Source organism: Microtus oregoni, unplaced genomic scaffold (assembly GCF_018167655.1).
Source record: "Microtus oregoni isolate MIOR12 unplaced genomic scaffold, Mior012 000010F_ref0000083, whole genome shotgun sequence".
Classification (NCBI taxonomy): Eukaryota; Metazoa; Chordata; class Mammalia; order Rodentia; family Cricetidae; genus Microtus; species Microtus oregoni.
In genome coordinates, this window is record NW_024543069.1 from 18,635,710 (window position 1) to 18,658,203 (window position 22,494).

Consider the following 22,494-nt stretch of genomic DNA (forward strand, 5'->3'; position numbering starts at 1 on the left):
AAGCAGTTTTCTTAAACACACACATCAATCTTCATTCAAACTGAAATTTAGTTTGATCTAAAAGTCACATCATTTTGTTCTGATTCATCATACAATAGTTCAACACATAACGTACAGGTTACTCTACTGGTGAGCTAGCTACATGTACCATTAATTTCATTAATTTAAAGATTTTCTTCTAGCCAACTAATATACTTGTCTCTTATTCTTAATCCTAAATGTAAAAACACCGGAGCTCCAGTAAAGGAGAGGGCTCCATGGACTCCTTCCTCTAAATGGTCGTGAGTAACTTGGACCCCAACGTTTCTAAGCCGTGTGATGTAAATGAGACTATCGTCTCTTATGAGATCATGTTCACATGTGACGACATAAGTTAACGGCAATCCCTGTAACTGGGAGTCATTGGCTATCAAAGGTGACAATCTGTTATCCACAAGTGCTGGATAAGTAGCATTTAGTTTTCCAAGGACGGGCTCCCTGTAAACATAGTTCTTTTTGTATTTCTCAGGAAGGAAGTCACTCCAGTTAACAAACTTGAACAGGTCTTTTGACCCTGGTGGCATGTGCTCATTTCTTAGTAAGGCCTGGAGCAGAGTTTTGTCTTCAGTCACATACAAGCTTGCCAACTTAATTATCATCTCCCTGGACACAATTGGACCATGTTCGTACTCTCGATGTGATGGCAGAGAAGTATCAAGCACTTGTAGGCCAGGGTATATCAAAGCTTGTGCCTTAATTCTGCCTTTGAAATCTGGATCATTCTGTAACTAGAAATATAATGGATATTAATTAATCAATCGTTTTCAAACAAAAGGAGTTGCAGTTTCACTTTAATAGCCTGAGATAAATTTACTAATCTGAAACACTATTTAGTGATATTTCTCACAATATTTGCACATTGACTGAGAGATATAAGAATGTGGAATTCCACTGTCATATGTCCAGAAACAATGTACACTCTGTTCCTCACACATTTATTCACAAATAACAATCAAACAGGAAGATGATCAGCCACATCCTAGTGATGATGACAGGGTAACTATGTTTATGACATTAAATTTTTTGCACATTCATTTGTCTTAGAAATTTAGCTTTTGTTGTCCAGAATAAAGATGTGTTGTGTGTCTCAGTTTGTTCTGGAACATACTGTCCCTCTCTCTCAGTCTCCCAAGTGCTCTAATAACATGCATGTATTACCAAGTCTAGTTTCCCTAAAACCACTTTTGACCTAAGCAATATAATCAGCAAAATCCACAAATGAAATGAGATACAGCTGCCAAAACTCACATATAAAATCAAATGGAATTATGGCATGCTTAAGAAAACACTTAATATTTATCTAAGTAGTACGGTGTGTTAGATGCAATAGACAATATAGAGAAGAATTTAGGAAAAGCAGAAGAGCAGGAAAGGAAATGGAATGTTGTACATGCGGCCTCTGTTTCTTACCAGAAATAAGAGGAGTCCTGAGTCTCTAGCTACACGCTTGTACACTCCACATCAGTAAACTTAGTCTTCAACTGTGTTCATGAGTATTTAAACAGCAGCAGCCTCTATAGCTGCTCTGCAGCAGTGACTCTACCTACTGCCATTCTTTGGGTATTCCAAGGTATACAAGTGTTCTCAAGACCATGTCCTCATAAAAACAAAGAATGTGCACAAGCTGAAAGAAGTACCTGAAGTCTTATTAGCTCATCACAAGGTTAACCATCTCACCAACTTCAAATTGTAGTACAATAGAAAAGAGGTTCTACAAGTGCAGGAAGAAATAAAGAAATAAAATCTCCCGATGAGAATCTTTCCATGGCCATTATTCTTTACAGTGACTTTGGGATGGGATTTTCTAAATAAAGGAGAGCCTCTCAAAACATTAGCAGACAAGTCATTGTAAGCATAGTGTCAAAACAGAGGCAGGGTCATGTGATAACACCTTCTTATGTAGCAGGAGTGGTGCTCCCAAATGAGTTATTACAAATTCTTGTACTTGAAGAATACAGAAGAAATGAGAAATTAGGAAAATCAGAGGCTGAGGAGATGGCTCAGTCAGTAAAGTATTTGAGTACAAATGGTCAGAACCAAGAAAGACAGGCACAGCTGCAAATACTTGTTACCAAGCACTGTGTAAGTAAATGTGACACAAGGAGACCCCTGAGGTGGACTGGACAGCCAACCTTGCTGAGTCAGTGTTCTCCAGCCTCTTTGAGAGAAGACGGTCCAAAAAGTAAAGTAGAGAAAAGAGAGAGAGACACCTAGTGTCAACCTCTGACTTCTACATTCGTGATTACACTCTTAAACATGCACATGCCTGTGCACACACATGTGTATAGTCACACAAACACGTGCACCCCTACACAGAGACATCATATGAAAATTGTGACATTTAAAGGTGAGAAAACAGAACAGCAGTTCTGGTAGTGAAGTTGAAAACCCAAATCTTTTAAATCAGAAGAAGCTGGAACAAATGCCATAACACACTCCCTTAAAGAGAAGAATCGTGAGGGAGACCGTCGGGGTTGCAAATTTTGCCACTCCTATGCTCTCCTGAGAGACCCAATCCCTTCTTTTATCTAATGGCACTGTAATAAATCTATTAAAACTTCATGGCGGTAATATCTATCTTTACTAAGTAATCATTTTAAACTTCATTATAAAAGACTTTTCAAATAAATAGCAATGCAAGTACTCATTAACACCTGTATCTTTATTATAAAGTCCAAAATAGTAGATCTCAATGCACTAAAGCACTTCCAGACTATCCTGTGCGAAATCACCTAGAGAGACACTGGTGACAAGTTAAAGGTCCCCTTTTACTGAAGATGACAATTATAGAAGAATTGGCAGTGTTTAAATTTACCTAAGACACCAAAGACCCAAGAAAAAGCAATGGAAATCTTGACCTTAGCAATTCAGATGGATCACAGAGTCTAACATGGCCCAAAGAACCTGAAATTTGTAGCATAGAAAGGAGCCTTGGTAGCTACATCTGTTTTAGAATATTATTTTAAGATGTAATACATTTGTTTGTGCTGTGGAACTCTTTTTTTAAATAATGCAAATATGTGTTGAATTTTTTATGTTACATTTGTTTAACTCTGTGAAACTGTGATGCTTTGTCTGTCTAAAACATCTGATGGTTTAATGAAGAACCGAACAGTCAATAGTGAGGCAGGCAAAAGGATAGGCAGGGCTAGCAGGCAGAGAGAATAAACAGGAGGAGAAATCAGGGAAGAAAGAAGAAGTAGCGAGATAGAACAGGGAGAGGAGAAAATCAGGGGCGAGCGACCCAACTACATACCAAGCCTCAGAGAAAGAAGTAAAGAAAGGTATACAAAAATAGGGACAGATAAAAGTCCAGAGGCAAGGATAGAGTGGATAATTTAAGATAAGAAAAACTGGCTAGAAACAAGCCAAGCTAAGGCTGGGCATTTGTAAGAAAGAATCAGTCTCTGTGGGTCATTTATTTGAAAACAGGAATAATCAGAAATGGAGCTGAGTATGAGCAAGCACCTCCTTCCGAATACTAGACTTGGGAATAAGAAAGCACAGCCTTCCCACTATTACAGCCATAGACAACTTCCAGGCCTCCTCCCTCCCTTGCTTCACTGAATATTTCAAGACATGATCCATTATTGTTGTGAGACAATGGTTTGACCCTGTAAAGATTTGTTTCTTGTACTTATTTTTTGTTTGTTTGTTTGTTTTTTTAATGATGATTGACCAGTAGCCGGGCAGGAAGTATAGGCAGGGTGACCAGCCACAAAGTAGAGGCAGGACAACGAGAATTCTGGGAAGAGGGAAGCTTCAGTCTGTAGTCATCATCCAGACACAGAGGAAGCAAGATGTGACTGCTTCACCGAAAAAGGTACCAAGCCACGTGGCTAACGCAGACAAGAATTATGGGCTCATATAAGTTTTAAGAGTTAATAAGAAGCCTGAGCTCATATACCAATCAGTTTATAATTAATGTAGGCCTCTGTGTGATTTCTTTGGGACTTAATGACTGCAGGGACCAGGAGGGGCAGAAACCTCAGTCAACACATTATAACACTTTCTTCCCATTAATTGCTTCTTATAAGATGTTTAGTTTCTGAGGAAACTAGAAAGCAATTAATACACCCCTCACCTCAAATGATACAAAAAAATGAGAATTTTAAAAATAGTTTGTGTATCTAAATTCAATAAGTCGTGAAGCAAAACAACCCCTTATTAAGATGAATAGAGTTAGTGTAGGTTTCAAGAGATCGGTGAACTTTTCTCTAACATTGGCAGGGTGAATCAAGGTGAGAGTCAGGGTGACAGTTTCCTTTTTTTCTTTTTATGGCTTTACCACATGACTCTTTATTTCATTTAGTGCTAATAATGTCAACAGTAGTATAACACACCAAATGCAAAGGAGTGACACTGGAGACACAGAGAAGTTCTTGGGTTGCTGAAGCAGGAGGCTCACAAGTTCAAGGCCTACACAAACAACAGATCGGTTCAGGGAATCTTATCAAAAGCATGTCTTGAAAGTCATTGAAAAGAGAAGGTTCCATGACCCTGTGGTACAGAATCTTCTTGGTAAGCACACTGTCCTGTATGCAATGCCCAAAACCTGTCCCCCAAACCATAAAATACTAGGATTGATTGTAAAACCCTTCCTTAGCATCGAACAAAGCCACATTTAAGTAAATATCATTAAAACGAATAATCTTTCTTGTTTATCTGAAATTTTATAGATAGCAGTGGAAAAGTAATGTAAATACACCTAAAACACAGGTTTTTTTTTTTTTTGCGTGTTAGGATTAAAGCAAATAAAAACACACACAACATACCAGTTGAATCACTGCTGCTACCAAGGTGCCCCCAGAACTGTCTCCCGTAATACAGATACGAGAGGGATCCACTCCATATTTTGCAAGAACCTTATCCTGGAGAAAGAACTTGGTCACAAAAACACAGTCTTCAAGGGCAGATGGGAATTGATACTGAGGAGCAAGTCTGTAGCTTTAGAGGTAAATCAAGCAGAAACACAACAAAGCCCTTATTAAAATTATGCAATTAAATATCTCTCCCTCTCACCAACAGGTACCCTGACATATTGAATAATAAACCTCACTAATTAAGACCTAGATGACTGGTAACTTCTGTCTTATAAGTGAGGAGTACCAGCACCATTTGTTGAAGATGCTTTCTTTCTTCCATTGTATACTTTTAGCTCCTTTATCGAAAATGAGGTGTTCATAGGTTTGTGGGTTAAAATCCGGGTGCTGTGACTGAAAAAGCATGGGATAAAACTGGACTCTCTGAACATGGCGAACTATGAGGGCTGATGAGACGCAAAGGACAATGGCACGGGGGTTTGATCCTACGTAATGTGATGGCTTTGTGGGAGCCCAGCCAGTTTGGATGTTCACCTTCCTAGATATGGACGGAGGTGGGAGGTCCTAGGTCTTACCACAGGGCAGAAAACCCTGACTGCTCTTTGGACTGGAGAAGGAGGGGGAAAGGAGTGGGGGGAGAGGGAGAAGGGTGGGAGGAGGGGGCGTAGGGGGGGAGGAGGGGGAGGGAAATGGGAGGCTGGGAGGAGGTGGAAACTTGTTTTTTTTTTTTCTCCTTTTCTCAATAAAAAAAAAATTAAAAAAAAAAGTGAGGAGTAGATTTGGGTTCAGCGTTTCAGGTGTTGATTCTAAGGAGGAATGAGTGAGACAGGTGTGTTATCCTTGTGAATCCCATATGCTTCTCTGGCTCTCAGTAGGCTTGGGAACTCTAAAACAATTCAGAATTACTTATGGGATCACTCAGATATTTTAAGTAAAGAAAGTATGAGAGTAAGTAGGACTGTTTTGAAGAATTGGAAATATGAATATTTTAAGTATACCAGTGGCGCTTACAAAGATTTCTAAGGCTGAAATAAGACTAAATACTATTGTGTTTGTTTGTCTTTGGCTGGGTGTATCTGTGCTCTATTACAGGAGCACGCCCTAACCAGACCATCTTACTTTTTAACTCTATCGACTTCAAATTCATTAGAATTAGTGAATAACTCACATGGATATATTAAAGCAATGTTCGTCAGATGGTTCTTGTGTTTATATTTTAACCTGTGTCTAAAATATTTGAAATTAGTATAATCTGAGCAAAGTAGTACAGAAACATTAATACTCTTCAAGGTAAAGAACAGCCAATACCTTAAAAAGTAACCTGTAGAATTAGTAAACAATTCTTACTATTTAAAAAGCTTAACTAAAAATTATATTGTGTTGAATTTAGCTAAAATCATAGCAATAATGGCACTGCGTATTTAATGTCACAATTTAGAAATTTTTAGAAACTTATGTAATTTGTCTGGTTCTATTTTGAAGGAATTAGGAGCGGAACAGAACTGATCTCTAGTGTGTCCTACTGACCCCAAATATACTCTCAATCATGACATTCCTTAGAGTGTCCTTGTCTGAGGTCTACAGTTCTATACTTCTGTGTCTTTATTAAAGGACTGGGAAGATGTGCAGCGCTCATCACATCCCCTTGCTGAGTGCCTCAGTAGTTCAGGGGACACATATGACATGCTGGAGTAATAAGCAATTATGCATATTTTTGCTCTATTATTGAAAATGTTGTCAAAAGTCATGTCATGAAATATTAAGACTGATAATTTGGATGGTATCTTGAAACATTCAAATTACTCAAATACCTTCACCTAACATAATTAGAACCAAAGACAACTCCAACCGCACACAGTGTTTATAAACAACTCCCCTAAAACCCAATGTCTCAAGCATGTAGTAAATAAACTTTCACGGAATGTCACTTGTAGGTAAAATTGGGTGTTTGAGAATCCTGAAGAATCATAGTCCCAGAGATGTCGTAGCTGTGATAACAAAGATGCTTATTCTTCTGGCCTCATATTTGTGTCCACAGTGGCAGATATAAAAGCAAAGACTGATGCCTTTGAGAACATATTGACATTACAATCATAAGAAAATTACTATAAACAAAAGGTCATATGTTATGGGTATAGTTGGGTGACAAGCCCTAAAAAAGCCAGGCCTAAATTGTGAAGGCAAATGTTGTGGTATGAAGTATTATCGTGTTCTTACTCTATTCCCACAATAACAGCACCAAGCTTGTTTGCTGTCATTCTGTTCAGGTCATCATAGGCTGACATCTCTGAAATAAAAGAAATGAATTTAGAATGGTGCCCTGTAAATAGAAAACAATGGGAACCCAGCAACACTCATGAATGTAATAGAAATGTGAATTACCGCTGATTGATGGAAACTCAGCAATCTCCACATTTATTATCACATACATCAACACTCTGTTGGAGTCCAGGAAGAAAGATAGTCTACAACTTATTACTGTAGCACAAAGACAGTTGAAGTAGAGCATGGAGGTCACTACTGTGGGATATTTGTATTACTTGTCTTCTTGTCTTATCTATTCCCCCCTTTAATCTTTGAGAAAAGAATAAGATGGTATCTGATAAGGAATTCACACAATACATTAGGGATCAGGTGTGTATCCCAGTCTGCAGTTGAATTTATTGAACATAAATTCAGCAACAATGCTAGATATGGAAAACAGGACTCATATCTATGAAATGGACATAGGGACTAGGATGGAAACAGTGAAGAATAAAGCAGAAGAAAATGTAGGATTAACACCTAAAGAATTAAATAATAAAATATGGGGATTATTAATATTTGTAAAGTCTAAACAATAACTTATTGCCACATGGTTTTAGTGGATTTTTTGTTATTTTAAAACTGTAGTTGCAAATGAATAGATAAGGTTAAGGAGAGAAAGGAAGAAGAAATTTCTTTCAGTCAAAGTAACAGTAGAGAATATTAGTATAGCAGAGTGGCCACTTTCAGATTGCACAGTTTAAAAAAGAATCAGAAGAGAAACAGACAGACCGTACAGTATATTGAAACATCTCATAAAATAAAACATGGTAGGATAATAAGTAGGAAGAGCAATGGGGGTCAACATTGGTCAAGGCAGAAAAAACAGCTCATACTTAGGAGTAAACAAAGGGGGTAAATTGCAGGTAGAAGGAACATGAATCAGATGATGATCTGGAAGGAAATATCCCAAGGAAAGCAGAGAGACTCATCTTGACCAAAAGATAAACATATCTTTGCCTAGGATGTAAGTAGAGTGTAGTGAAGAAGGGATTAATAAGATGCAAGGAAGACACCAGTAAGTGTGAGATGGGCAAGGAGAGAAGGGGGCTGGGAGATGCCAAACATATAGATTTAGATGTTGGAAGGAGCGGGTAAGGTTGGAAACAGAATGGAAATTTATAAATATCACTGGAGTGAAACAGAGGGACTAAGAGCTTCTGAGAGGTGGCATTATTCCAGCCACAGTGAGAGCTTGGATGGTCTGGAGCAGGAGCCCAAAGCCCTGGTTTCTACCGATAGGACTGTTGCTCCCTCCTCTTCCAAGCTCTTTGAAAACATTCCTTAATCGTTCGTTTCTGCAAAACTAAAATGCTGATGCTAATGCCTATCTAAAAAAGTCTTACTCAGTTAGCTGCCCAGTTGAACACAGTAGTATTTTGGTATATCTTGAAAGGTTCACAGTTCACAAGGACAAAATACTGGATATGGTAATTAAGCTACAGGTTCTTTGAGGGTTATCACTTGTTTCAAAAGTACACAGTATAATATTCCAACGTTTTGCTGCATAGTGAATCCTTAAGTCATCAAAAGTCTAAAATGGTGTGTGTGTGTGTGTACCTGTCTGTCTGTCTTAGCTACTCCACTCATCTACAGACAAGAACTGATTACTCAGCTTTACTTTATTTTATCATTTTAACACAAAATTATGCTTTGGATTCTAAGCCTCTACATTATTGTTATATATCAGTCTACTACTTGAACATATGCTAACTGCAATATGGCAGCAATCATATTTTTCAGACTCAGCAGTTAAAAATCCTGGTTCACAACAATGTTTATTTATTTACGTGATTAGGTTATTTTAACCTAATTCCCAAGTTTATTGGTTAAATTTTCAAGCCTAGGATATCAATATGTTTATTTTAAAATATATTTTTTAACAAACCATCTTAATTTCTACTTATTGTTTTAGTTACCAAATTGTAAATGGAGAAATATATGTGATCCATGACCCATACATCCCACTGTGTCTTTGCTAAGATGCATATATTCCCTAAATCAACATTGTGCTGACAAATGCATTGTCAACTTCTGGGTACATGGTGTAGAGCAATTATTTCAATATGAATATATAAACAACACACACACACACTAAAAGTACACTTACTGCAACTTCCCAAGACAAAGGCACCACCATGAATGAAAATTATAGCTGGTCTCTGTATTTTAGACTTCCTTTTTGGCAAGTACAGACGGACAGGAATGTCACTAAAGTTGGTGTCAACCACTGTAATGTTTTCATCTGAAACTGGTTCTGTAAGTTGAAGTGCTGTTACAGTAAAAAATACTTTTTCATAGTTCATAAGACCTATGTTTTCAAATAATGTGGCCTATAAAAACAAAAAGAATTAAACTGTACATTTTTAATTTAATAATAATAAATACACAGAGATGCAATGAAAAAAAGTAGACAATGTGATAATATTCTAAAGAACGTATTTTTATATCCGCATGTTATTTTGGTAGCATGGAAATCAGTGTGGTTATCAGCATCAGACCTGAACAGGATTGAGTGACCAAGAATTTGTCTTGAATAAGAAATGGGTCATTAAAATACTATCCCTTTCTGAGAAAATATTGATAGTTATAGGTTAATAAGGAGGAGTTTTTTCTTGCATAGCTGTTAATAAGTTACCATTGCTATAGTAAATAATCCACTAAAACAAACTGAAAGAAAAAAAATGATCATCTCATTATATGCAGAACAGAGCTTGAAAAAGATCCAACACCTCTTTATGAAAATCCTGGAGAGATTAGATATACAAGGGGTATTCCTAAACCTAAGAAAGGCAGTTTAGAAAGTCTACAGCCAATATCAAATTAAATGGAGAGAAACTCAAAGCAATGCCAGTAAAATCAGGAACAAGTTGAGGTCATTAACTTTTTCTATTCAATATAGCACTTGAAGTCGTAGATAAAGCAATAAAACAACTGAAAGTGATCAAGGGGTACAAATTGAAAAAGAAGAAGTCAAAGTATCATTATTTGCAGATGATATGACAGTTTACATAAGTGATTATCTAAAAATTCCGCAAGGGTATTATAGCTGGCAAATACTTTCAGCAGAGTGGTTGGATACAACATTAACTCACAAAAAAATTCAGTAGTCCTTTTATATACAAATGACAGCCTGAGAAAGAATCAGGGAAACAACACCCTTCACAATAGCCACAAACAATATATTATAACTTAGGGTAACTCTAACCAAGGAAGTGGCAGATTTGTGTGATAAAATCTTCAAATTATTGAAGAAGATACAAGAGGCCATAAAGATCATTCATGATCATGGATAGTTAAGTTTGGCATACTAAATATCCTACCACAATCAATATACAGCAGAAACTCAAATGTCTGAAAAACACTTAAAGAAATGGGTAACTTCCTTGGCCATCAGGGAAATGCACAACAAAACTACTTTGAGATTTCCTCTGTCAGAATGGTTACATTCAACATCATGCTGACAAGGATGTGGATTAAGAGAAACACTCATTCGTTGCTGATAGGAGTGCAAATTTGTACAGTTGTTGTGGAAATCAGTGTTGCTGATCCTCATGAAGGTGGGAATAGATCTACCTCAAGATTCAATTATACCACTCTTGGGCATATACATTACCACTGAGAAAAGAGAAACAAATTGGTTACATAAACTGTTGAAGCTCTACCCTCATTTTATACTTACATGGAAAGGTGTTCGCTTTAGGGAGAGGAAAGGAAGTAAACCCAGAGAAAGGAAGGAGGAAATTAGCAGGGTACAAGTGATCTGCTAGGGGAAATGGGGAGGGAAATACTAAAGAAGCAGGGATGTGGATAAAATAACAGTAAGGATATCTGAAAATGCCACACAGAATCATAGCTATTTACACATAAATCTATAGTACACATAATTCTGTGAATAAACACATATGTAAAATTTTAATGAACTTTTTTGTAGGGATGCCAATGATCCCTTAAAGAGTGAAACACTACAAAACCAAACCCTAGCTTAATAAATGAGAAGTTCTCTTTTGACTTGTTGAACAGAGTGGTCCAAGAGACTTTCTAAACATTCCCTATTGTCATTGTCCTTGTTACTTCTAAGAATGGAAAGTAATACTCTGTTGTGGAAGACACTATGACTTTCCGAACCAGGGCCCAGAGAGCTTTTAGCTGGAACTGATCTGAATGTCACCTCCCTGAGAACTAGATTTTATTGCACAGAAGGCACCACACAGGGTTCCAAATGAGGAAGGCAAGAAAGAATCCTACTCACATGTGATGCCTATAAACCACATCAACTATCAGCATGGCACACGGACCCTAAGGGTGGTGGTGGCACACATACCTTGGCAGTAGCTAATAGCTCTCTGCCTCTCTAATTGGACTTAAGAACAACTCACTAGTAGAGAAACCTTGCAAACTCCTCAGTACTAGTGAAGACATGAAGACATGAATCTAGGAAGAGAATCTTCTTAGCTAGTGCAGTTCCTACCAACAGTCTAAATTGTGAGTCTTCTACTCACAGATACTCGCAGTCTTCACACCTCATCAAGGAAACTTCTCTTTGTCACATATGGAGACCACTAGAGAAAACCACAACCAATCAAAGGAAGAGTTGTGGAGCCGGTTCCCAGTGGATGCATCTACAGACACTCCCATGCCTAAGTGTTAAGGAACACTGAGGAAAAGGAGGTGGAAAGATTTAAAGAGAGAGATCAGACAGTTTGTTGTGAGATTGTTTGTCCTAGTAATGTCAGAATCTTCACCAATAAAGGGTCTCTCCAGTATGTCTGTCCAACAGGATAGCACAAGTAGACGTGCTAGCGTACAGTGTAGACGGGCACAACTACTGGTGTACAGGGTAGATAGACTTTGTATATCTTTTACTCTGGATCACAAGGCCTCAAGTGCACACAAGGAACTCCAGGCAACTGAGGAAGGCTGAGTGCAGGAGAGGCGGTCATCCCTAGCAAAGGCCACATGAATTGCTTATCCAAAACCAAATGGCCAGTCCTGAAACATATATACAAGTAACATTATTCAGATTGAACAGGCTATATTTAAGAATATAAATGTATGTAAAATGTATATTCATGCAACAATAATGACTATAAAAAATAATATGGAGGGACCTGCTGGAGGCCAAGTAGGTGAGAAAATGCAATTATATTATAATCTCAAAAATATAGAAGCAAAGCAAAAATAAAGCTTACATGTGTCTGTCAATCCTATACTGTATATAATGCGAGTGGATTGCTTTTGTTTATCTTATACTGTATATAATGCGAGTGGATTGCTTTTGTTTGTCTTATACTGTATATAATGCGAGTGGATTGCTTTTGTTTGTCTTATACTGTATATAATGCGAGTGGATTGCTTTTGTTTGTCAATCCTATACTGTATATAATGCGAGTGGATTGCTTTTGTTTATCTTATACTGTATATAATGCGAATGGATTGCTTTTGTTTATCTTATACTGTATATAATGCGAATGGATTGCTTTTGTTTATCTTATACTGTATATAATGCGAGTGGATTGCTTTTGTTTGTCAATCCTATACTGTATATAATGCGAGTGGATTGCTTTTGTTTATCTTATACTGTATATAATGCGAGTGGATTGCTTTTGTTTGTCTTATACTGTATATAATGCGAGTGGATTGCTTTTGTTTGTCAATCCTATACTGTATATAATGCGAGTGGATTGCTTTTGTTTATCTTATACTGTATATAATGCGAATGGATTGCTTTTGTTTATCTTATACTGTATATAATGCGAGTGGATTGCTTTTGTTTGTCAATCCTATACTGTATATAATGCGAGTGGATTGCTTTTGTTTATCTTATACTGTATATAATGCGAATGGATTGCTTTTGTTTATCTTATACTGTATATAATGCGAGTGGATTGCTTTTGTCTATCTTATACTGTATATAATGCGAGTGGATTGCTTTTGTCTATCATATGCTCTATATAATGTGAATGAATTGTTTTTGTCTATCTTATACTGTTATATAATGTGAGTTGATTTCTTTTGACCATTTTATACTGTGAGTAGATTGCAGCTGAGTTCTTAATCATTTATTAGTATTTATCAAGTCTGTTAAATTTATTTTAAAATCTACTTTTTATGGAAACTATCTAAGCTATTATAATTCAATTTTGGCAATGGATTTTTATCAATTACTAGGATGACCATTTAAAGAATCATATTTTGATCCTATATGTGCATATGTAAGAAAAAACACATATGCCGGGCGGTGGTGGCGCACGCCTTTAATCCCAGCACTCGGGAGGCAGAGGCAGGCGGATCTCTGTGAGTTTGAGACCAGCCTGGTCTACAAGAGCTAGTTCCAGGCAGGCTCCAAAACCAGAGAATCCCTGTCTCGAAAAACAAAGACAAAAACAAAAAGACACATATATTTGTATGAGTCATTCTGTTTTGAAATTGATAGAATAAAGGTCAAATTCAGCAATTGTGTGTTTTCAGAATACATTCTTATTGATGAGAAGGTGTCAGTTTTGAAGTCCAGATATTCATGAGCGACTCAGAAAAGATATAACAATTTTTCTACTGAATTGTGGTTTTGTAGAGAAAGAAAATGGTTCCAGGGTGACCCAGCAAGTGTCCGACTCTGAGAATAATGTGTTAGATGTCAGATGGGAAATCAGACAGCCCTTCTGCAGTGTGTTGGATAGCATTTCCCTCATCTGCCACACTTTTGTGTCTCTGGCATTCATTGTTTTCTCCTGTTTCTGTCTAAGCTTCCTCTTATCTCTGTATCCATAAGGCTTCCAGACTAAAAGATAGCTTGGTTAAGGGCAACCTAGTGTGCCCTCTGTGACAGACTTGTGTTCACATTATATCATTACCACCAAAAAAAAAAAAAAAATGTCTGAACTCCAGCAACTTAGACCTCAGGAAAGATAATAACAGCAGCAGGTCACAAGAGGTGGCTTTTGAGCTGTTGTGGGTGTCTGCAATGTGTCAGGGTGCATGTCAACCTACTAGGCTTGTAAGTACACAGTGTAGCTTTCCAGAAGATTCCAGATAAGAAATCTCAACATACTACTGTAATCCCAGACAGGAGAGTCAACTATCTTCCACACACAAACATAGTTAAAGAGAGCTGAGAAAATAGAATATCACTATCACTTCTGTATGTTACTAAAACACATTTCATCAAATTGGAAATATATTAGTTTTATTAACTTACATTGAGAATATCACTATCATCATAGGAAAAATTACCCACATAGTTAATATTGGCAATATTAGTTATTAGGCCCCAAATCAAATTTATTTGGAGGTCTCAGTAACACAAAGAATATGCAATGTTTCTGTGAACAGAAAGTTTGAGAGTTACATTAAAAGAGAAAAATAGCTAGAACAACAGTGATTAAAATTTACCAAAATATTAAACTTGATGGAGATAAATTGAGAAATATCCAGAGAGCATATGAGTCTAGGTATTGTCAAAGGCATCAGATATATCCAAGGTTTCTAACAATTCCCAGATATTCATTTCAGACGATACTACTTCCTTTATTCTGATGCTGCAATATCACAACACTCAGTGTTTTAGCAAACACTGTGGGTCCCTCTGCTTGTAGAGAGTTCAGCCTGTGAGCGATTAAATAAACATCAAGAGTAACTGGTTTATATGTCATAATGAAAACTGAAATCACTTTCAAACACTTTGAAATAAAATAAGTTTCAAATAGGCTTATAGCATGGCAACCCAATTCCCCAGTAAAGAATACATTACCACAAGTGACGTCATTTTTATGAGAGCATCCATGAATCTCACTTTCCAGGGTTCTTCAATATTCTCTGGAACAGGAGAATAAACAGAGTAGGCAAATAGAACACAAGAGAATCCGAAGCACAGAGTTTTGTACCCCATGATAAATCTTTTCCAAACCTGTGTGTCGTGATAGTCAACAGCATCTCATATATAGACTACAGAGCAGTAAGATAAAGGTAGAAGGTGAGCTGTTTGAAGCAAAAGGATGGTTTTAGCAACTGTGACTTGACATTCAGCTGTAAGGTCAAGCCACAGTTGAAACCGGTTATGCAACTGGGTGCAGCTTGGTGAAACAGAATTTACTACAAAATATCGAATAAAGAACGCAGCAATGGCAAGAACATTATGAGAGCAGTGAACTCCCCCGTCACCACATAACGTCACAAGAGCAGAAGCATTTAGGACCCTAATTAAAGCACACCAATAAAAAGACAAAAGGATCCCTTTGCTCTTTCACCATACTACAAAGAGTAGTGACACCACTGTAAAGCAAGATAAAATGTTAGGTAACATTAAACTAACCTTAAGGCTAACACCCACAATGCATATCATTTAGAAAATTCAGATCTACCCTGACAGTGCTCATTAGAGGCAATTACAAATGAAATTGCTATTCTTTTCCAAGCTAGGAAACAATTGATCTAAATGATTAAATTTGTATGCAGTTCACCATCAATTAAACTTAAAATTTGTAGATGTGTATCTTATATAATCATAGAAAATCTGTAAGTTGATTAATCAAACACATGTAGCTTCCTGGTATTCCCTATATTCAGATTAGACAGAAGATTTTAAAATTGAGCACAGCTTGGCAATTGTCTATTCCTTTGTGAAAATTCTTCTCTTACCCATGTTCTACCAGTTATGCCATAGAATATCTTCCTCAGATAAGGATTCTCCCACTTTCTTTGCTAACTTCTGGGCAAAAGCTGTTTCTGGCACTCTTTACTGTTTTGTGTCGTAACCCAAACTTAACTTGGTTTTGATATTGATCTGAATACCAGAATATTGGTAAAAAGTCATTCTCCAATTTTGGGGATTAGAACAACATGGACTGGGATTTAAAAAAGGGGGGCGGGGGGACTAAGGAGGTTGCAAAGAAGCAGAAGGGATCAATCGCACATGTGCGTCCTGGAAACACCAATCCACCATTTACAATCCCAGGCTCTTTCCACATGTTCCTCCTCCATCTCTGCTCTGAACTGCAGAGAACTCATACGGAATTCAGCGAACCTTACCCTCCCTCCCATCCAGTCAGGTAAGCGCCATTTACCCTCAAATTTTCAAAAACAGAATTATAATCAATAAAAAAGAAAGAAAAAGCTTTTTAACTGTCGGGCTTCTGAAATCCCATATTTTCTCTTAATAGGAAAGAATATAAAGAAGCCATAACATTAAAGATTTGTTCAATGGTTTTAGTAAAAACAAATACGAAGGCATGACGGGAATGCCAATAAACCTTGTTTCATGAGAATCAGAGAAAAAATTAAGGTAAATGTAACAAGACATATGAGACATGCTTTTGTCCATTGTTCGTGGTTCATGATTTATGTCTCTCACAAGCACGAGAGAAAAAGTAAAGGGGGAACTGGAAGAGATTGAGGGTGGCTTAGAGTCAAACTGGCAGAATTCACAAACGACACAAACCCACACTCCACATCTCAGTGAACAGCAAGCAGTATAAACACAGAAGAATCCACAACAGACTTGCAATTGCTGACAAAACAAAGACAAACCCTTGTAGTAAGCAGAATTTCAAGATAGCTTGTAGGCAGAGGTTGCTTGTTCATTACCGGCCACCCAGACCCGAAATAATCACACTAAAACTATATTAATTGCAACACTAGAATATTCCTAGCTAGCTCTTACATTTTAAATTAACCCATTTCTATTTGGTTGTGGCCTAAGATACGGTTCTGTCTGGCGTCTGTCACCTGTGGTGGCTACATGGCGTCTCTTTGACTCCACCTATGCTCTCTCTATATATATCTTTTCCAGCCTGGCGATATTCTGTTAAGTCATTGGATGAAAGCACTTTCTTTATTAGCCAATGGCAATAAAACATATTCATAGCATATAGAGGGAAATCCAACATCAACAGCTCAAGAATCCCAGTCATTGGGAGACTCAAACAGTCTAGTCAAACAATAATCTTAGTGCTTAGTGAAAAAAAATTTGTCAGAGAAATGAAGTTTTCAAACAAGGGTTTTTTGTTTTGTTTTGTTTTTAAGCCAAGTGACTAGATAGGTTAGGTTAACCAATCACATGATCCCTTAGACGTGTGAGACAACCCTGAGAGGGGAAAGAGGGAGGCCATGTGAGAGGCTCTCAGTTGCCCCTTGAAGTAGAGGTCACATGACAGCCTTTAAAAGAGAGAAAGCTGTTCCCAATCAAACAACTGAAAGAAACAAAACAAAACAAAGTTAAGTTAGGCAGGTGGGTGCAGCTGAAATCTCAAGAACAGGGAGTCCAAGGGAAGAATTTTGAGTTCACCACCAATCTGGGCAGCAAGCCCCAGGGCAGTGTGACTATGGGGCAAGAACATTCCCAAAAATGTAAATGAGGCAAGGAGGTGGGGGGAGGGGGACAGAGGGAGGTGTGGGGAGGAAGAGCAGTAGGAGTGAGAGGAGTCTGGGCAAAGAAGAAGAGAGAGGAGGGAAAGGAAAGGGAAATAGGAAATGTCCTTAGACAAGAAGAAGCCATAGATCTACAGCCATAGAAAACTACAATATAACATCCAAAGATCTGAACCTAGCAGCCCACTTCTGCTAGCTGGTTTTTACTCCCCATCAGTCCCTGGCTTCCATTGATACTAGCAATACTGGAGTGACGTTCTTGGGAATTTGAGCATTTTCAGTCTAGGCTGAAGCTGAGTTTTCAAAAGAGGTTAAGAGGGCATCCCAGCTGCTGGTGTAAATCTTTGATCACTGCCAGGAATTTTCCTGCAGTTTCCATTGCCCCCAATTGATAAACAAAGTGAAGCTGGCACTAGGCTGTCAGGGGGCAGAGTTCCTTTCAATACCAAGAAAATGGGGTGCTGGGGTGGGGGGTAAAAAGTCAGATCTCACTCCTCTCTCGTTGTCTTTCCTCCAATGTATGATTCTGGGATGTTCGTCTAACATCAGGAGGATATAGTGGCATGAACTAATTCTTGTGGTCTTATAATATTTTATTCATGTGTCTGTTTTTAAATCAGTATCAAGAATATTTCATTTGCATGACTGTACTATAAGAAATCTAGCGTGGGGATTTCTCAAGCAGTATTTTCTTCTCTAGGATTGTTTTGGCTATACAAGATCTTCTGTGCATCCCAAGTCATTTAAGATTGTTTTTCTCTACCTCATTGAGAACTTAAACTGGAATTTTTATTGGATTGTTTTCAATCTATATTAGGGTTTTGTATAATAATCATTTTATTAATATTAATTATGGATATCCATAGCCATGTTTTTTCCAGTTTTTAATGTCTCCCTCGATTTCTTTCTCTAAAGTTTAAACGTTCTCATTGTAAAATCTCTCATTTATGCTTCTAGATGAATTCCAAGGTAGTAACTTCACAAGCTATCAATGACGAGATTATTTCCACAATTTGCTTCTCAAGGTGTTTTCATTTTTATAGATGGGGGTCTACTTGTATTTTAATTTTGTCTCCTGTCATTCTTCTACGTACCTGTCATGTCTAGTGTCTTCCGATGGAGCATAAGTTGCTCATACCACCTGCAGAGACTAAAGCTTGACTTCTCCTTGCCATTGACTCTTATTTGTTTATCTTGTCTCTTTGCTCTCGGAAAGAATTTCAACACTGTACCAAATGAAATGGAGAATTTGCACACACCTGACCTTTTACTCAAATGATGGTGACTGAAGTTTTAGCGCATACATCTTTTACTATGTTAGATACGTTCTTTCCCATTTGAATAATATTATTGTGAAGAGTGTTGTTTGGTCAGAAGCTTTTCCTACTCAGGGACAATCCTACAATTTCTTTTCTTGAATTCACTTATGTTACTTACAATATTTTCTGGTTTATATATATATTGAACCCCAGCCTCACATCTGCAAAGGAGCCCCTTTGTCGTGAGTGAACTTATTGATGTGTTCTTGAATTTTGTTTACAAATATTTTGTTAATATTTCACTGTGAATATTAGCTTGCCATTTTCTTTGTTCATGGAACCTTTAACTGGTTTTGGTATTCAGGACAATACCAGTGTGCTATTTGGTCTGTAGCAACTTGGCACAAACTATAGTCACAAGGGAAGATAAAACCTGAATTGAGGAAATGTCTCCATCACATTGGCTAGTAGCAGTAGCCTTATCTATGAAATGTCATCTTGATTAGTGATGGAGCGGGGACAGACTACTGTGGGCCTTGCTATCCCTGGGCAGGTTGTCTTGGTTTGTATGAGAAAGCAAGATAAGCAAACTGTGGAAAGCAAGTGAGTGAGCAGGTGTTCCTCCATGGTCTCTCCAAATTTCTGTCTTGAGCTCTTCTTTGGCTTCCTTTAAAGATATCTATAGCTTGGGCATTTAAATAAACACACACACACACACATTTCTTTTGTTCTTTTGCTACATTTGTTGTTGTTGTTGTTGTTGTTTTCTCCAGAGCAACAGAAAGCAAAATAGAACAAAAAATTTCAATCTCTGAGTCGGATATTTCTGTGTTATTTGGGAACTGAGGTGGGAAATTTTGAAGCTTTGGGGTAAAATACACCATTTATTGCGCAGAGATTAATCATTTGTTATGACAGTTAGGGAGATAGGAGTGTCGATGGAGGTGCAGACGAAGGAAGCCTGTAAAGTTTCTGTGCGAAACAAATAGCATATCAGGGTTAATTAGTGACATTTTGATTAGCAATCTAGCAAAGTGAAAGCTTTCCTTTACTGGATAATTGGTGCTGGATGTCTGGGGTAGAAAGCAAGCAGCCGTGCTTAATAAGGTGGCACAAGCCTTAATCCCAGCACCCGGGAGGCAGAGGCAAGTGGATCTTTGTGAGTTCAAGGTCAGCCTGGTCTATCAAAGACCCTGTGGTGCAAAAGTGGTACTTTTGGAATGTAGGAGGGGTGTGGAGAGCTGCTGAGGCCCAGCATGGTGTGGCAGGTTCAGAGCTTCCCTTCAGAGGCCAGGACAGGCCTTCAGTGAGAATGAAGCTTCAGTTGGAGTGGAGACCACAGACGCTGGAAATTTCAGGATTGAAATGTTGTTGGTTATCCATGTAACAAACAGTTCACTATTGTCCTAGGGTGCATATCTTGCCAGATCAGAGGGTTGTCTTTTTTTTTTTTAAATAGATTACAGGGCTCACACATTTTTAAAGGATTGATGGCTACTCTTCTTCCTAGTGGCATTTATGGAAATCTAGCCAGCATGGCTGGAGCTTACAGATCAGTATTAACTTGATTTCTTCATGTCCTGTGACTCAAATGTCTTCAGCAACGGTCTTATCTTCAAGTTCTGGAGTATATCCAAGAGCAATGGCAATATCTTGCAAGATTTGGGGATGAACTATAGGATTTACTGACCACTAAATTGGAAAATGGTCACCCTGACCTGGCTCTGAGCCCTTTCTTTAATAGACAATGGTATCTGGGAGACACATTGCTCTCCTGAGACCTAAACTACTGCATTTAAACTCATTTCATGTATGCATATGTTTTAGGAAGCATCTGAAATAGTGAATTTCTAGAAGACTTTTTAAAAGGTTGTCTTGGTATCCCTCCTCATACTCTCTCCTTATCATATTCTTCCATCCTTCACCCCATAAATCCTTCCTGGTCTATTATTCTCCTCTCATCTTTCATACTATCTGTTTTCTTGAAATCATCCCATGGCCTTACTAGTTTCTGACTTCTATGTGTACACCAGTTAAAACACATTTTTTATAAATTTTTAGAGTTAACAAGAACACATGAAAGGGTATGTGTAAAAGCTGTGTTTTGGGGCCTGAGTTACCACACTCAGAACCATTATTTCTAGATCCATCCATTTAGTTGTGCATTTAAGTATTTCATATATTTTGCTACTAATATTCCATTGTGTTCGTGTGTCAAAATTCATTAGTTATTTTATCAGTTAATGCAAAGTCTAGGCTATTTCCATTTCCTGCCTATTATGAATAAATCAGCAATGAAAATGGATAAGTAAGTATTTATTGGGAGGGTATTGTATATCCATGTCTTCTGGGAATGGAATACTTCATCCTACAAGGAAGCCCCTTAAAACAGGAAGTTAAACAACTGAAAATAGTCGCAGGATGTCCCTGAAACTGACTAGACTATTTAGGCCTCTCTTTTCCAAAATGTAAACAAGCTATCAGGCTGAGATTCACTTCCAGAAAAGCCAAGCTGCAAAGAAGATTCTCAGATGAGGCAAGATGCAAGGAAGCATCAGACATATCAGCTGCCTAGAAGAAGGAGACACCAGCAGGGGTACCTGAAAGATGTTTAGATTGGCTGAGTCACATGGATGGAACACTGTCCAGCCTGTTGAACTGCCTGCAAGCTGTGAAGTATGCTACAAGCCCCTAGCTTTTGTGAGCTGTCACCACAACAGTGTGGGCTTTGGTGATGCAACTGCCTTTCAGTCATTTTTGCTCCTGTTCAAAAGCCTTCTCGCATATTCCCATAAATAACTCTAATCAGACTCAAGGTTCATCAAGCTGGACTTTGATGCTACCTATATGTTGGTCTGTTGTCAACTCCTAGTTTGAGGTGAGCAGTAAGGCGTCCCTAGGAGGAGTCTTGTTACATAGCAGTAGAATGTAGAGTTCTATGGAAATATGTTCAGGAGTGGTATACTGGATCATATGGCAAATTCTTTCTACCTTTGTGCAGAAACTCCACACTTATTGCCCTAGTGGCTATGCCAACCTTCACCTGTACCAACGGTGAGTGGTCCCCTTTCTCTGTTTCCACGTATTTGTTTCTCTGATCTTAACCATTATGAGTTGGGTACGGTGAAATCTCAGGGCAGTTTTATTTTGAATTTCCTTCATGGATAAAGATGTTGAAATGAAAAAGAAGTGTTTTCTTTTCTTTCGTTGGAAAAAGATTCTTTTATACAATATATTTTGATCCTGGTTTTCCTCCCTCTACTCCCCCCAGTTTCTCCTCCCTATCTCTCATGCGCTCTGAATCCAATCCTTAATGACTCATCATAGAATAAAAACAAAATGTTTCTAAAGAATAATAGAATAAAGTATAAATAATACAAAATGAAAACCAAAGAAACCAAATAAGGAAAAACAAACAAAAAGAAGGGGAAAATCTGAAGAAAAGGCACAAGAAGCACATTCAACAATCCCATAAAAAAAAACCAAAATCAAAAGCCATAATACATCTCAAAACACACTTTCTGCCTCATCTTCTGCAGGGTTCTCTGCTCCCTGAGGGGATAGATTTGATGGAGACATCACATTTAGGGCTCATTCTCTGTCTATTGTCTGCATGTGGGTCTCAGTATTTCTTCTCATCTGCTTCAGACAGAAGCTTCTCTGATGATGACTGAGCAAGGCACTAATCCATGATTATATATATA

General features: G+C 37.8%; 1 protein-coding gene across 1 annotated transcript; it reads right to left on the bottom strand.

The window, feature by feature from the left end:
* Nucleotides 1-164: 164 nt before the first annotated feature.
* LOC121453001 (arylacetamide deacetylase-like 2) lies at nt 165-15,054 on the bottom strand. The gene is made up of 5 exons (XM_041659511.1): nt 14,917-15,054; nt 9,277-9,499; nt 7,080-7,149; nt 4,815-4,986; nt 165-767 (listed from the first exon to the last, which is right to left on the bottom strand). Exons 1-5 carry the CDS (start codon nt 15,052-15,054, stop codon nt 165-167), a joined length of 1,206 nt encoding a protein of 401 aa, XP_041515445.1.
* Between the last annotated feature and the right edge of the window lie 7,440 nt (nt 15,055-22,494).

What these genes read in the sequence shown, in the direction of transcription:
- LOC121453001 (XM_041659511.1), bottom strand. Translation starts at nt 15,054, where the DNA reads ATGGGGTACAAAACTCTGTGCTTCGGATTCTCTTGTGTTCTATTTGCC. An exon ending in CTTTGTCTTGGGAAGTTGCA is followed by an intron (nt 7,150 to 9,276) that starts GTAAGTGTACTT and finishes CTTTTATTTCAG; the next exon opens with AGATGTCAGCCTATGATGAC. An exon ending in TAGCAGCAGTGATTCAACTG is followed by an intron (nt 768 to 4,814) that starts GTATGTTGTGTG and finishes TTATATTTCTAG; the next exon opens with TTACAGAATGATCCAGATTT.